Source organism: Scardinius erythrophthalmus (genome assembly GCF_964197995.2).
Source record: "Scardinius erythrophthalmus genome assembly, chromosome: 2".
Classification (NCBI taxonomy): Eukaryota; Metazoa; Chordata; class Actinopteri; order Cypriniformes; family Leuciscidae; genus Scardinius; species Scardinius erythrophthalmus.
The window spans coordinates 1317877-1334752 of NC_138222.1; the positions used below are offsets into that span (position 1 = coordinate 1317877).

At 42.6% G+C, this 16876-nt stretch overlaps 1 protein-coding gene across 1 annotated transcript; it reads right to left on the reverse strand.

Moving 5' to 3' along the window:
- Positions 1-1985: 1985 nt before the first annotated feature.
- On the reverse strand, positions 1986-5896 carry sox17 (SRY-box transcription factor 17). Its single transcript, XM_081359606.1, has 2 exons — positions 5341-5896; positions 1986-3689 (listed from the first exon to the last, which is right to left on the reverse strand). Exons 1-2 carry the CDS (start codon positions 5555-5557, stop codon positions 3064-3066), a joined length of 843 nt encoding a protein of 280 aa, XP_081215732.1. The 5' UTR covers positions 5558-5896; the 3' UTR covers positions 1986-3063.
- Positions 5897-16876: the final 10980 nt, after the last annotated feature.

The window sequence follows — 16876 nt, forward strand, 5'->3', positions numbered from 1 at the left end:
TACGCACTCAAACGCACTCATACACACACAAACACACACATACGCACTCAAACACACACAAACACACTCAAACACACACAAACACACACATACGCACTCAAACACACACATACACACACACGCACTCAAACACACACATACACATTCAAACACACACATATGCATTCATACACACACATACGCACTCAAACACACATCCGCACACAAACACACACATATGCATTCATACACACACATACGCACTCAAACACACATCCGCACACAAACACACACATACTCACACAAACACACACATACGCACACAAACACACACATACGCACTCAAACACACACATACACACACAAACACACACATACGCACTCAAACACTCACATACGCACACACACATACACATTCATTCATACACACACAAACTGGATCTGTATCAACACAGTTACGTTACAAACAGACAGAAACACTTATTCTTTTACAATAAGTTAATTTTAGTCAGTGTTCCTGTTATAATCAGTTACATTTATAGATTTACTCCACTAACACACACCAGTAACAAAAGAATCCGTGTGTGTCAGAGATATTTATAGATGTAATTGTGTAAATGAGTGTGAGGAATATCTGGTTGTGTCATTGAGGTTCTATACTGTGTGTGTGTGTGTGTGTGTGTGTTTGTGTGTGTGTGTGTGTGTGTGTGTGTGTGTGTGTGTGTGTGTGTGTGTGTGTGTGTGTGTGTGTGTGTGTGTGTCTATATTTATCATCAGCACAACTGGACTGGGATTGAGAACGAGCTTATGAACCTGATAAAGCCTGGAGACACATATTTACAGGATTACACATTCCACACACACACGCACATACACACACACACACACACACACACACAGAGAGAGAGAGAGAGAGTGTGTGTGTGTGTGTGTGAGTGTGTGTGTGTGTGTGTGTGTGTGTGTGTGTGTGTGTGTGTGTGTGTGTGTGTGTGTGTGTGTGTGTGTGTGTGTGTGTGTGTGTGTGTGTGTGTGTGTGTGTGTGTGTATTGCGCTCGAGTAGGCTACTTTGAATCTGTTCCTCACATTATTGCTAGCATTAATAATGATATTTTTTAGTAAGCGTTCACAGATTATGATCATATTTCAGTCATGTGTGCCAAAAGAGCCTCCTCAAACAGTTAAACACGCCAGAACGAGTCAGTCGGCGCGTTTCTATTACAGATTTGCGCAAAACTTTTGCGATGTTTTCTAAATGTCGACAAAAAACTATTGCGAAATGACAGCGTTTCCATAAACCAATGTTATGCGACTAAAACTTCATTTTTTCCTCTCACGATAAGTAAAATCATTCCAAAAACCATGGCAACGGCTACTATATCCCAGCCACTGCACTGGCCATTATTAATGTAAGGAGATGTGTGTGTGTTCTCCAAGCATTAATTATTATAGCTACGAGGTCTTGATTGTGGCATTTATTTGAGGTTTAGAATCCAGTATTCCTGTAATTATTTTGTCTTATATGAATTTAATAAAGAACTCTGGCTCGTATTCTGTCCACACCCCCGTCATCTACGTCAGGTGACCTGTATGCGCAAAAACTGTTTCCATTGCAGTTTTGAGAAATATTTCTTTTTCGAATTGCCCGAAAAAAAACCCTCGTGCGAGCGGAAAAACTTTTTTGCGATAAATAGGAGTTTTTGCGAAAATGACGTGTTTCTATTAAGCGTGTTTTCAATTTGCGCAATTTAAAGGGTAATGGAAACGCGGCTAGAGAAGCGGGAAAAACGCAAGATCTAGAAACGCGTTCTTTAACCCCTAATAAGCTGAACTTATTTACACGCTCACACTGGAGAATGGACAACAATGGAGAAGTAGCGCAGAGGAGAAGTGTGTCTGCGTGTGTGTGTGTGTGTGTGTGTGTGTGTGTGTGAGTGAGAACCGGGAAGTTTTACCTCGCGCACGAACATCATTTACACACAATACAGCAGAATAGAGTTCAGATCAATAGAGTTTGACTCCAGGAGGAATTCATTTGAACAAAGCAACAAACACAATATTATGCTTTCCTTTTAATTTTCAAAAATACAAAAACAAAACAAAGAAAAAATAAAAATAAACATAAGTTGATTCTGTAAGGGTTTTACTGTACAGTTCATTTTACACTGACAATATTTACAGTAGAAAGTCAGGATGGGACATTTGCTGGTCTTGAGAGAGCATTGCACCAGAATTATTATCATCATTAGTGTTTATGTCCTGCTTTACCCAAAGAGAAAGATTGTACATTTTGAAAGTGTAATAATAAACGAACAAAACTCAAATTATGCTTTAAATGTTTTTTTGTTTTTTTTTTGCTCTAATTACATTTTCATTGATCGAAAGCTAAAAATAATTCATCTAAAATAAGTTTTTCTACAGAGCATTGCACCAGAATTTCTATTGTCGTTAGTGTTTTTGTCCTGCTTTTTAGAAAGAGAAAGATCAAATGTATGCTTTAATGCTGCCGTTTTAATGGGTTCGCTATAAAAGTTTTCAGTTCACTAACTTATAAAAATTGAGTAAACCCGTTGCCTTACATTTATTAAGTAAATAAACGTAATGCTTAATTGAAAATATTAAGTTATGTGAACTTGACAATTCCACATTACCTAATTGTTTCGATTAAGCTTGAAGTTTATTTACTCTAGGCAACAGGTTTCCTCAATTCCTCAAGACAACTGGTCACTTTATACAGTGTGAAAACAACTGAAGAAATCTCAGCTCTTCGGGGAATTACATTTCCATTGATCGAAAGCTAGAAATAATTCATCAAGTTGGATTCAGGTTTAATCAAAAAGAGCCCAGAATTTGCTGGACACTTTCGAGAGAGCATTGCACCAGAATTATTATTATCATTAGTGTTTTTTTGTCCTGCTTTACAGTAAGAGAAAGATTGTACATTTTGAAACTCAAATGATACTTTATTGCTGCCGTTTGAAAACACTTGAAGGGCCTCTGGAGCCTCAGCTCTACGGGGAATTGATCGAAAGCTAGAAATAATTCATCAAGTTGGATTCAGTTTTTCTCTAAACCAGCCAGAAACTCTCAGGAATGAGTGTAATAATACACAGCGTTGCTGGCGTCAGACAGAGCGGAGGAGATCAGATCGGGCCCTTGAGGAACATGAGGGACATGAGGGACCCCGTAAACCAGACACTCATCCGTCATCAGACCCGGACCCGGATCAGGGTCGGGATCAGGCATGTTGTGTTTGAGTGAGGATTCCTCGTACTGACGCTTGGAGAACACATCTACAGTCGAGGGGAACGCGTGATGAGAAGAAGAGTTATAAACACAGAGGCTCTCGTTGTAAAGCTGCTGCGAGTCGGTCATCAGACTGAGCTGCGGATCGGTGTGTGTGTAGACGGTGTGTGTGTCGCCGTGCTCCTGAAAGTGTGTGTATCTGCATGATGACTGGTGTCCGGTGAATCCCATCGGAGTCGAACTGAAGGTCTCGAACGCTTGGCTCTCGAAGTACGCAGGAAAACCCGGATCGGCCGGACCGGACCGCAGGAATGCCGAGTCCAGGCGCTTCACTCGCTTCACCGGTTTGCGACGCCGGGGACGATATTTGTAGTTGGGATGATCCTGCATGTGTTTCGCTCGCAGGCGCTCGGCCTCCTCCACGAACGGGCGCTTCTCCAACACCGGCAACGACTTCCACGACTTACCTAGAAATAACAGGAGAGTCCGGATAATAACAGGAGAGTCCGGATAATAACAGGAGAGTCCGGATAGTAATGCATTTCAGAGGCTTGGGTTCATTAGTAAACATTAATGTATTAACTGACATGAACTAACAATAAGCAATATATTTGTTACAGTATTAATATTTGTTAATGTTATTAAAAATAGTATACGGCTGTTCATTGTTTGTTCGTGTTAGTAACTAATGTTAAAAAATACAACCTTTGATTTTAATGTATTAGTAAATTAACATTAACGAAGATTAATAAGTGCTGTAGAAATGTCGTTCATTCTTAGTTACCTTATTGTAAAGTGTTATCATTAGTGCTTAATTCTCGACACTGTAAACTGTGATAAGTTGACTTAACTTAATTATGTCAAGTTGACAAGTCCACATTACTTAATTTTTTCAATTACTTAAAAAAGTGAGGAAATCCGTTGCCTTGAAATTAAATAAACTTCATATGTAATTTAAAAAAAAAAAGTTATGTGGAATTGTAAACTTTTCTCATAACTCAATTATGTAAGTTGACAAGTCCACATAACTCAATTTTTTCAATTACTTAAAAAAGTGAGGAAATCCGTTGCCTTGAAATTTAAAAAAAAAAAGTTATGTGGAATTGTAAACTTTTCTCATAACTCAATTATGTAAGTTGACAAGTCCACATAACTCAATTTTTTCAATTACGCATGGTTTATTTCGAAGTTGAAGTTCACTTTTTTAAGTTAAGTCAACTCATCTCAGTTTACAGTGCACACATCTCCAATGTAAAGAAAATAAAGCGTAAAAAAAAGTAGCTGCCGTAAAGTTTTACGTACAATCAACTTTGTTTAACTTAAATTGCATTAAACTGACTTAAAAAAATGAGTTGAATCTTGTTTTAAAAAGTTGAAAACTGTTTAACTTATTTTGGTGAGTTAAAGCAACGTAGAAACATATGTTGTCTCAAATTAATGATCATCTAATTTTTTTACAGTGAAAATTAAGAAAAATATCCATGAACAAATAGCAGGATAAAAAAAACAATTCCAGAATGTGTGTCTCTTATTACACTTACTAATAAACTATTTGATTGTACAGGCAAATCACATTATTATAAAACAACAGGAACTAAATATTATATTTGAACCGTCACCATTGCTTATTCACTAACAGTTGGTTTAACTTCGGTGCTGTATCGCTTCACAGCTTAAGAAGGTATGAAAATGTTTCTGATTAAATAGCCTAAGTAATACCACACAATATTGTACTATAAAAAAGTGTAGAAACTGTTGAATGAAATATTTTTTTTAAAATTCACTCATGAAACGTGAATGAGGCTGCATCTCACTTTACACATTCATGTCGAATGATATTAATATATGACATTAGATTCTACTTTTATTTCACCTTGGGTCAATGATCTTGTTTGATCTTGAAGTCTGCGTTCTTGTTTTATTGTGATGCATATTTCCCACATTACTATTAAAGCTGTATTTATATGCAATTTGACTTTGAACAATCCAGCCTGGAAGTAATAATGAAGACAAAGCTTGAATATGTGATTTGAATAATTCTGTTTTTGAACAACAGCTGCTGATTTAATGAACCTCTCTCTGTTTAGTAAAGCCAATAACAGACATGTCTCTACTCACCGAGTATTTTGCTGAGCTCTGCGTTGTGCAGGTCCGGGTTTTTCAGCGCGAGCCTCTTCCTCTCATCTTTCGCCCAAACCATGAACGCGTTCATCGGCCTACGGACGCGCGCCTCGCTCTTTCCGCGCGTGGGAGTCTCGCGCTTCGCTTTGGCGTCCGAGAGCGCGTGTAGCGCATCCACCTCCGGCCACGCGCACTGCAGCGCGCCGGGCATCATGACTGAGCTCGTGCCTCGGCTCAGGCTCGGGTCAGGCTCGGCTCGTCACTGGCGTAACCCGCATCGGGACTGCTCATCTCCTACACGCGGCGCGCGCGCTTCTCTGGTGATCACCGGTGATAAACTAGACTGTGTGTGGCCTGTAAACTTCCTTCACTGAGTGTCCTCTGCTAGGTTCCCTTTGCTGAGCGCATACAGCATATTCAGCAGTAAGGTCAGAAGTGCACACAGATTTAAACTCCGCCAATAGTGACCCGTGTGGGCGGACCGAACCGAGCCGGGGAAGGTGTGAGAGATCCGCGTTCACAAGCACTGCGCGTTCCCAGCGATTCTTCCCCCGGGACATTTCACTTTTTGAAGGACTTTATATTCAAAGAATACAAAGCACATCAGCTGACACAGCATATGGGCATAGTGAAAAGTTCTTATGGTTCCCGTTTGCGCGTTTGTTTATGACTAAAATGCGTTGCATAGCTCGTGATTTAACTTTTACTCAAGCATTATACACACTTTTATTTTCTTTCTAGGAGGCATATGCTTAAAACGAATGTGTTAGTATGTGTTAAGACCCTTTTTATTTGTCATGATGATAAAAAAGTTCGAGCGTAAAAGCATGTAATAAATCAGCCCGATCTCATGAAACTATTCACCATGCACAACACATGTGCTATGTCAGGTGATGTGATTATTCCAACACGATGAAAGTGCGTATCTATAGCATGAATTTTATTTTTCGTGCCATTTATACGCCAAAAATAGTTTTTGCGTGCACATGATACACACACCCCTAATCCTACCCAAGGGGTTTACAGTGCGTATCATGTGCACGCAAAAACTATTTTTGGCGTATAAATGGCACGAGAAATAAAATTCATGCTATAGATACGCACTTTCATGAGATCGTGTTGGAATAATCACATCACCCGACATAGCACATGTGTTGTGCATGGTGAAAAGCTCTTAGTGCTTCTGTTTGCGAGTGTTTATTTAACTTTTGCTCAAGCACTAGAAACACTTTTATTTTCTCTTCAAGCATAAAGACTTTAAAAAGATGGGCTTTAATCACAGCTATTCTACATAGGCCTATTATTTAAAGAAGCTAAATTAAGAGTTGAGCACACACAAGAAATAATATTCATCACTAAGTGGACGTGAAATTGTAAAGCGATTTAACTTTTAATTCGCGAACGTTTAATCGTTGGTCGTCGCGTATTAAGAGTCAAATGTTAGCATTAAGGATGCGATAAATGTTTGGTTTAGGATTAATTTCCTGCCTGAAGATTTAACCTGAATTTGCAGACAGTAGGAGGAGGATTGTCACACACTGATAATGAAGAGAAAGGTGTTGCATTGTATTCAGTGAAGGAACTCTCATGCCTTTGAATGAAGTGGTAGTCGCTGAATATTAAGTGTCATGTAATGCGATGTTCTTCTTCAAACTCTGGGCTTTACTTACAGTACACAACAGCGAGTGATATTTAAAATCTTGAGTTTAAAACGAGACTGTACAGTGTTTTGTTTAAACATATCTAATGCAAGGTATATTCATTTTAATATTAATAATCAATTATTTTAATATTAAAAACAAACTATTTATTGAATATTGGGGTCTGATAATATTGCTGTTGCCTCAGTAAAGGGTAATACAAGGCTTGTTGAGGCTTATTGCTTAAATGAACGCTGTAAAATGTGCATGCAAATGGTAAATGTTCACGTTTTGAGAACTAGCATGTCCCTGTCCGCTCGTGTGCCATGTTACTGGAGCAATTGGGAACTTTACCAAAACCACATCCTATTTTCTGGTCAGCTTGATTTGAATTTTTTTACTCTCTAACTCTTTGTGTTATAATGGCTTAGAAGAGCATCATACACACATAAGCCGCTCCGTGTGTAACACCCTCCATACTAGCACTAATACATCAACTATTTTACTTGTGAAGAACCAGTGGGCCATATATGTGTGTGTGTGTGTGTGTGTGTGTGGGTGTGTGTGTGTGTGTGTGGTGAGTGCGAACACATATACAGCTTCCGTCTGACTCATGTAAAGTCCCCCGGCACTCAGGAGCCAGTGCTATTGTGTAATTCCCCACAAAGGCCTGCCTGGCGACAGTGTGTGCGTTTATTCATAAATGTGAGTCTGTGTGTAGAGCTGTCTGTGCATGGGGGACAGGTGTGTGTGTGTGTGTGTGTGTGTGTGTGTGTGTGTGTGTGTGTGTGTGTGTGTGTGTGTGTGTGTGTGTGTCTGAAGGCTCCAACGCCAAGGACAGGAAGCAGTTTGTGAGGGACAGGAAATGCAGGCTGAAGCACTATAGTCTAGATAAGGGTGAGAGACCTCTCCCACACACACACACACACACACTCATATAAATGTGGACATTTTATAAACTTCTACTGTTTTTATATACATCTAGTTGTACGTATTAAAACATAACCCAGACAACGTTTCACATTTTTCCAACAAAAAAAGTTTTTTAAAAAAAGGACATCTCTAAAGGGAGGCTACAAATTTGTCCCCAAAGTATGTTAAAGTAGGTACACACACCCCTCACTCCATCCCAGTCTCCCCTCCGCCTGGTGCCCTACAAACATGTTAACACTCCAAAAAAAAAAAAAGAGCTATAAATGCATAACGGGACCTGGTGTTATGAAGGCCAGTAATAGAGAGAGAACCCAAATCAGGCTCGACGTCGATATGATGATCTCAAGTTTATTTATATAGCACATTTCATACACTATGGTAATTCAAAGTGCTTTACACAGAAATGAATTAAAATATTCACAAAATAAAAGCAAGGAAAATGAAACCGGTTAGAAAAGAAATGAAAAGAGATATGAAGATTATACAGTTATAAAAGGAATTAAAAGAGTAAAAAGATGATACACAGATAAACTGGCGAAACACCAGTGTATCATATTTTTCACAGCTCCCAGTTTTACTGTGAGATTTTCCCATGTTGATTGTACTTTGTCTGTAGTGTTCTTCGGCGCGCTTAAGTAATCTATTCTACGTCTTCAATAGATCCAATTTTTCCCTAAAATCGGACAGGAAGAGTTCAAGGAAAGTGATCCTGTGATGATCCAGAACTCGATTTCAACCGCAAGCCCCCCAAGTCATGTGTCCTGGCGCCGGGACTGACCCGAACACAGGAGAGGCGGCTGGGCTTGTTTTGAGGGTCAGAGCCAGTAGCGCACACCAAACCAATAGCATGGGCAGATCAGATAACACAAGAGTCCACAAAGAGGAGGCGGTTGACAGATGGAGAAACCAGGGAAACAGGTCAGGGGTAGATAACTCGTGTCCACCACAGCGTGTTTAGCTGAAAACACCTAGCTGTGGGAGCTTGAGAGCGTTTTGGTAGTACAGCGTTTTCCCCCTTAGTTGAGACGCTTTGTTATGATACGGAATATCCGCGAAAGTGTTACTAGTATCTCATTTTACAGAAAGTTTGTTTCTGTGTTGTTTCTATATAAAAATGTCGATACAAGTATTTGCTCTGGCTCTTGTTTTAAATTATTTTGTTCTGTTATTATACTTGCTGTTGTCATCTGTTGACGTTGTACAAGCAGAATGTGGCGGTTGGTCGGTGTGGTATTAGCCCCGCCCCTCCTCCACTGTTATTGGACAGATGGGTAAAAAGTGACAGTGATGAGTGCTGCGTTTTACCCAAAGTTGAACATTATTCAATGTTCAGCGCTTCAGCGTGAAAAAAACGCTCAGCGCCTCGTTACGCTCATGCCGTTTGAAAAACGCGGTGCTCCCATTGAAAACAATTGGAAAAATACGCCAGCCGCGGGAAATAACGCTTTGGTGGACACAGGGCCTCAGGGTCCAAGGCGGGTCAGAGACCATAATCAGGTTGACAAGACCAGAGAGGGAAAACAGGCAGCAAATCCTGATGCCAATAACAGACAAGCCGGAAGAGCAACAGGCTGAATGCTGAGAGAACAAGGGCAAACAACGCCCTTTATAACGCCGCAATTAATAATGGGGAAATGAGGAGGGAAACCGGTCCAGAATACCCCAGGATGGGACACAGCATCTGTCCTCAGACATGTTCCTCAGCCTGAGGAGACTCCCTGACCACATTCAGCGGATGGCCATGGATCTGGAAGACGTGGTCTACACGTGGTCTACACAAGTGGAGCTTAGGGAGGGGAATAAAGTGGACAACCTTAGAAGAGCGATCCATCACAGAAAGGATGAAGGAATTGCCACTGGACAGGGGAATGCCTGTGACAAATTCCAAGGCAAAGTGGGAGCAAGAATGGAGGGGGATGATGAGGGTGGCATGTTGGACGATTTATTCTGGGCACAGACTGAGCAGGCAGAAACAAACTGAATGGAAGGCCACCAAAATTGCTGGCATATGGCATTTGCTGGCATTTCAGTGTCCTCTTCAGTCCTGGATGGCAAGCCTTGATGAGTGGCTCCACAGGAGGGCAGGATCAACTTAGACACAAATAATTGGTTCCATCATCTCCTAGGCACCTCAGCTGACAGAAGGGCCTCCCTGACCCCCACCTCAATGTCCTGACAGCTGACACCATCCATTCAGGCTAGATAATAGGTTCAGGAGTACGACTGTCATCTGGGCCAGTGAACTGGTGGGACAGGGCATCTGACTTAAGATTTATGGAGCTTGGATGTTAAGATAAGGGAGTAATAGGCACAAGATTGCACTTAACCATCTCCCAGGGTTCGCTGGAAAAGGATCATCCCAATACCAACGTCTGAGGCATCAATCTCCACAACGAGCTGCCACTCAGATCTGTAAATAATAAAATGGGTGCAGAATAGAAACAAGCCTTCAGCCTCTGAAAAGCAACCTTATTCTGAGAGGACTGGGAAAGGGAGTCCGCCTCCTCTTACTGTGGAGCCTTGATTGAGTCTACACGGATCTGCCTCCTCCTACTGGGAAGCCTTGATTGGGTCTACACGGATCCGCCTCCTCCTACTGTGAAGCCTTGATTGGGTCTACACGGATCCGCCTCCTCCTACTGGGAAGCCTTGATTGGGTCTACACGGATCTGCCTCCTCCTACTGGGAAGCCTTGATTGGGTCTACACGGATCCGCCTCCTCCTACTGGGAAGCCTTGATTGGGTCTACACAGGTCCGCCTCCTCTTACTGTGGAGCCTTGATTGGGTCTACATGGATCCGCCTCCTCCTACTGTGGAGCCTTGATTGGGTCTACACAGGTCCGCCTCCTCTTACTGTGGAGCCTTGATTGGGTCTACATGGATCCGCCTCCTCCTACTGTGGAGCCTTGATTGGGTCTACACGGGTCCGCCTCCTCCTATAGTGAAGCCTTGATTGGGTCTACACGGATCTGCCTCTTCCTACCGTGGAGCCTTGATTGGGTCTACACGGGTCCGCCTCCTCCTATAGTGAAGCCTTGATTGTGTCTACATGGATCCGCCTCCTCCTACTGTGGAGCCTTGATTGGGTCGACACGATCCGCCTCCTCCTACTGTGGAGCCTTGATTGGGTCTACACGGGTCCGCCTCCTCTTACTGTGGAGCCTTGATTGGGTCTACACGGGTCCGCCTCCTCCTATAGTGAAGCCTTGATTGGGTCTACACAGGTCCGCCTCCTCTTACTGTGGAGCCTTGATTGGGTCTACACGGATCCGCCTCCTCCTATAGTGAAGCCTTGATTTGGTCTACACGGATCCGCCTCCTCTTACTGTGGAGCCTTGATTGGGTCTACACGGATCCTCCTCCTCTTACTGTGGAGCCTTGATTGGGTCTACACGGATCCGCCTCCTCCTATAGTGAAGCCTTGATTTGGTCTACACGGATCCACCTCCTCCTACTGTGGAGCCTTGATTGGGTCTACACGGATCCGCCTCCTCCTACTGTGAAGCCTTGATTGAGTCTACACGGATCCGCCTCCTCCTACTGGGAAGCCTTGATTGGGTCTACACGGATCCGCCTCCTCCTACTGTGAAGCCTTGATTGGGTCTACACGGGTCCGCCTCCTCCTACTGTGGAGCCTTGATTGGGTCTACACGGATCCGCCTCCTCCTACTGTGAAGCCTTGATTGGGTCTACACGGATCCGCCTCCTCCTACTGGGAAGCCTTGATTGGGTCTACACAGGTCCGCCTACTCTTACTGTGGAGCCTTGATTGGGTCTACAAGGATCCACCTCCTCCTACTGTGGAGCCTTGATTGGGTCTACACGGATCCGCCTCCTCCTATAGTGAAGCCTTGATTGGGTCTACACGGGTCCGCCTCCTCCTATAGTGAAGCCTTGATTGGGTCTACATGGATCCGCCTCCTCCTATAGTGAAGCCTTGATTGGGTCTACACGGGTCCGCCTCCTCCTATAGTGAAGCCTTGATTGGGTCTACACGGATCTGCCTCTTCCTACCGTGGAGCCTTGATTGGGTCTACACGGGTCCGCCTCCTCCTATAGTGAAGCCTTGATTGTGTCTACATGGATCCGCCTCCTCCTACTGTGGAGCCTTGATTGGGTCGACACGATCCGCCTCCTCCTCCTACTGTGGGGCCTTGATTGGGTCTACACGGGTCCGCCTCCTCTTACTGTGGAGCCTTGATTGGGTCTACACGGGTCTGCCTCCTCCTACTGTGGAGCCTTGATTGGGTCTACACGAATCCGCCTCCTCCTTCTGTGGAGCCTTGATTGGGTCTACACGGGTCCGCCTCCTCCTACTGTGGAGCCTTGATTGGGTCTACACGAATCCACCTCCTCCCACTGTGGAGCCTTGATTGGGTCTACACGGGTCCGCCTCCTCCTACTGTGGAGCCTTGATTGGGTCTACACGAATCCGCCTCCTCCTACTGTGGAGCCTTGATTGGGTCTACACGGGTCCGCCTCCTCCTACTGTGGAGCCTTGATTGGGTCTACACGAATCCGCCTCCTCCTATAGTGAAGCCTTGATTGGGTCTACACGGATCTGCCTATTCCTACCATGGAGCCTTGATTGGGTCTACACGGGTCCGCCTCCTCCTATAGTGAAGCCTTGATTGGGTCTACACGGATTGGCCGAACACACGCGAAACACCAGCACCCGCCATTTTTAAAAAAGCTGTGTAAACACACATATTATAGCCTATATATTACTCTACGAACATGGAAAACAGTGATAGAGGGACCTCTTAACCTTTACGCTGAGGAGAAAATCCACTTTGTGTGGATCCACTCACACCAAACTTTGAGGAGACCGAGCCAAAGATGATTATGTATTTCTGCTCAGCGACACTGGACATCAATCACACGGCATACGCTAATACTTTTACATATACTGTCTTTCTATGTATAACAGTTCTATCTAATAACGTATTAGACAGGACTGTTAGACAGATCGTAAACTAATGAACAGGAGAATGCGAACACTGAGCTCAGGCTCTGGCGTTCTCAGCACCGCCAAAATAAAGGTCCGCCGTGCCGTCAGAATAATAGTCACAACAACAAACGTGGCTTATTGACGGGTTATATACCCGAATTGGCAGACCAGAGAGCAGCAAGCTCAAAGTCCTCACAGAGGAGGTGGTCAACAGACTGGGAAACCAGGGAACCAGTAGAAGTCTGGATGGTGAGGCTGGTGCTCAGGCAGACACAGACAAACCAAGGAACCAAGCAGGCCAAAGGAAACAGGCAGGAGTAGATAACTCGGTGTCCAAAGCTGCGTTTACACTGGCACAAAAAATCCGATCTTTTACTCACATCTGACACAGATTGGAATATGTTGCACACAGGTAAACACAAAAATCCGATGGAGATCCGATTTTTCCACATCCGATCTGAGCCACTTCCAAATGTTCCATCCGTCCCCCGTCTAAACATGCATATTCGATTCCCCTTTGAATTCCAAGCCACTACAAGGCGAGGACGACTCGTTTATTCACAAAGAACGCTTTTTAATGTTGTATTATGAGGCAGACGTGCCTGTGTGCGCTCGCTCACAGGTTTTTATTGAGGTGGGAACTTTATATTTATCTTTGTAAAGAAAATAAATTGCACAAACACAGAAACATTCAGGAGCTGGTTTTCAACCTCTGCCCGTGACTTTTATAAATAAAACAGCTTAACTACTACTGAAAGCTACATTATATTTCTCAGCAATGAGGTGATAACTTCACTGTAATTAAACCAACAAGCTTCACTATTGGGTTACTCAGTCGCACGCACTCTCTCTCTCTCTGGTTAATTCCTTCGAATTCATTAAAAAAAGAAAAAAAATATTACAGGGCTACTTTATTTCACTTCAGAATTCTAGATCTGAGCTGTAGATAAACGAAAACTATTTCCGGACTATATATCTGCGCTGCAAAACATTCATGAGTCATGACAGCTGTTATCTTGTCCATGCTGGAAAATAATCATGACCACCTGACATGAATTATATAAATAATTTTAATAGCATGGCCATTCAAAACCAGTATCTTACATTGTAAGGATAATAAAACAATCATTGAAAATCATATTGGGCGGGAATTCATGTAAACGCAGATATCGATACCAGTCCTCTCTAAAGTGAATGTAAGATCGGATCTGGTCAAAAGATCGGATCTGTGCAATAAGACTTGCAGTGTAAATAGCCATGTTTCCACTGTCGAACCTAAAGCGGGCATGCTAGTGCGTGCCGGGGCCAGTCGCGTTACCACTGTCACTCCCGGGGCTTGATCGGGCCTCGTCTGGGTTTCTGGCCCGATGAATACCTTGGCGCAAAGCGGGCCAGCTCGGGCTTGAGGATTGGTTACGAACAGAGGGGTGGTTTACCTGAGTCTGGAGAAGCTAGCACTGGGTGATTCTATAGCTATACCTGCTAACATCTTCATTAAAGACTTTTAAAATCATTTTAGCTCAAAACTCATTTTCTTGTTTGAATGCCTTCTGTTTGTGATCTGATGTGGATTCTGATCACTGTATTAGGCAAAAAATATTTAGAAGTAAAGCTAAGGACTGTGCTAAACATTACCATAGTAAACATAGTAAATTTGACCGCTTGAAGAAATCAGACAAATCATAAAGGCTATCACAATCATGTTTTTATTTTATCTGTCAGTACGTCTTGTCTCTTATCTGACTGTCTGATATCCATTTTTAGCTCCGCATAGCCTATCATAAAACAAAGCAACTTTTTTGTCGGGAGCTTCCTCTGTTTCTCTGACTGATAATATCCTTGTACTGGGAGAGATGCTAAAGCTCCTCAGGTCGTATTTTTGGTGGCATATTTGTAGAAATAATCACTGTTTTTAAAGGTGCTCTAAGCGATCCCGGGAGTCATAACTTCTTGTTGACATTCAAATTGTTGTCAAACAAAACGGAGGCTAGCTAGACCCTCCCTCCTCCTCATCCCGTCTCCTCACTCCTCCCCTCCCTTCCGACATAAAGGAAAGTCAAAGTAGTCACTACAAATACTGATACTTCAAGCAATGTGTAATGTCGCCAAGTTAGATAAATGGTTTTATATATTGCAGTCAGAACAGAATGCAGAAAAGAGAAACATTATCTTAAAATCGTTTCACCACCTGAGGTTATAACTATTGCTCCCATACAAGGACGCAATAATAGCATGATAACGTTAGCTTTGCGTTTCTCAGTGAGCATAAACAACGGCGGCACAATAGAGATTGATCGCTAGCTGCTAGAAACACAACGTTATATGTTGTATTCACCAGTTTTGGCCTAAAAAAAACGCGTGGCTTCGCTTAGAGCACCTTTAAATATGTCCTGTGACTAAATAAACAGAAACAGACGTGAATAATTAAGTGTGTCCTCTTTCTTTTCAGACATAACGGTAAACCACTTTATTTCTGTGTGACTAATGTGCAATTCTGACACAAATTAATTCATTATGATCAATGTATCACTTTTTATTGTAAACCTGTGGTAAAACATTGATGCTATGGTAGCCTAAACAACAAAGATGCCAGCAAACGGTTGGTTTTATCATGTTCGTTTTGTGATCTCGCTGTTTCCAGTGATTTCTTTCTTATTAGTTTTCTGATAAAACTTCCATTTGTTGGTGAAATTATGTGTTTGTGTGACGTTGTTCCAGAGAGGCGTGTTACGGGCGTGTTTTAGAGAAGCGCTGCAGAGATTCTGGCCCGACAGGGGAAACACAGCAGGTTTTGGGCTCGGTGTTCCAGACCCAAGGCTATTAGCCCCGCCCGCCCTTTTAAAGCCCGGCTCGCACTGGCCCAACAGGGGAAACACAGCAGGTTTTGGGCTCGGTGTTGCGAGACAAAACAAAGGGATGTAGAAGCACATGGCATCCAAAATGGACTTTTGCTGATAAATAAATGTGCGTATCTGGGTGCAGGCGACACGAAGAAGAAGATTTTGTTTACATATACTGATAACATTATAAAAATACAGTTAAAATTTGTTATTATTTTCTTTTATTAAAATAAATGCCTCTTGTTTAATATTTTGTTTTCCAATTCCAATTAAATATTTCCTCATGAAAATCAATGGCCTTTTAAAGTCTGTCCATTTTGACCCAATCAAAGGGTTGCAAACCATGCAGGAAAACACTGATTATTGCAATAGTTAATCATTTTAATGAGCATTTGTGTAAAGAATAGGAATAGCACACATCCTTTAAATCCGAGAGAGAGAGAGAGAGAGAGAGAGAGAGAGAGGGAGGGAGAGAGAGAGAGAGAGAGACAGAGAGAGAGAGAGAGAGAGAGAGAGAGAGAGAGAGAGAGAGAGAGAGGGGTGTGATATAAGCTTGAAAAGAAACAGTGAGTGAGCGAGAGAAGAGTGAGAGTGATATATTGGGTTTTAACTGCCCCATTGTTCTCCTAAATGACCTGGGAACTGTGACCTGAGTTTAGCTTTGGTGAGAAAATGTCGGAGTCAAATATTTTAGGCACACAGACTCAAACACAGACAGATCAAACACTGAATATTGACTCTGACTTTATTGAGTGAACCGCTTTGATTCAGAGATAGACACGTTTGAATAAAAGTTAATCATCATCTGTCCGTGTGCATCAGTGTGTGTGGAATCGATCCCTCATAAATCTATGTGTGTGTCATATATGACCAGTTTGGGTACTAATGAAAAAAAAAGAATTTACACACAAAATTACATGCATTCCACACACACACACACACACACAGAGAGAGAGAGAGAGAGAGAGATAACGAGAAGTGATTTCACACTTTAGCCCTGTACTGACTTCCTATGAGTGTGTGAGCTGAGCTTCCCTGTTCTGATCGAGTGCTGTGGCTCAAACACACACCTTCACTTATACAGCTGGTTATAAATAATTATTATTCCCTAATTCTAACCCACATCCAGAAAACTAAAAAATAAGGCTAAGTATGCTCTCACACACAC

Bases quoted from the DNA above. Each gene is read 5' to 3' on its own strand.
- sox17 (XM_081359606.1), bottom strand. From the start codon at position 5,557: ATGATGCCCGGCGCGCTGCAGTGCGCGTGGCCGGAGGTGGATGCGCTA. The intron at 3,690-5,340 runs GTGAGTAGAGAC...TGTTATTTCTAG, and splicing joins AGAGCTCAGCAAAATACTCG to GTAAGTCGTGGAAGTCGTTG.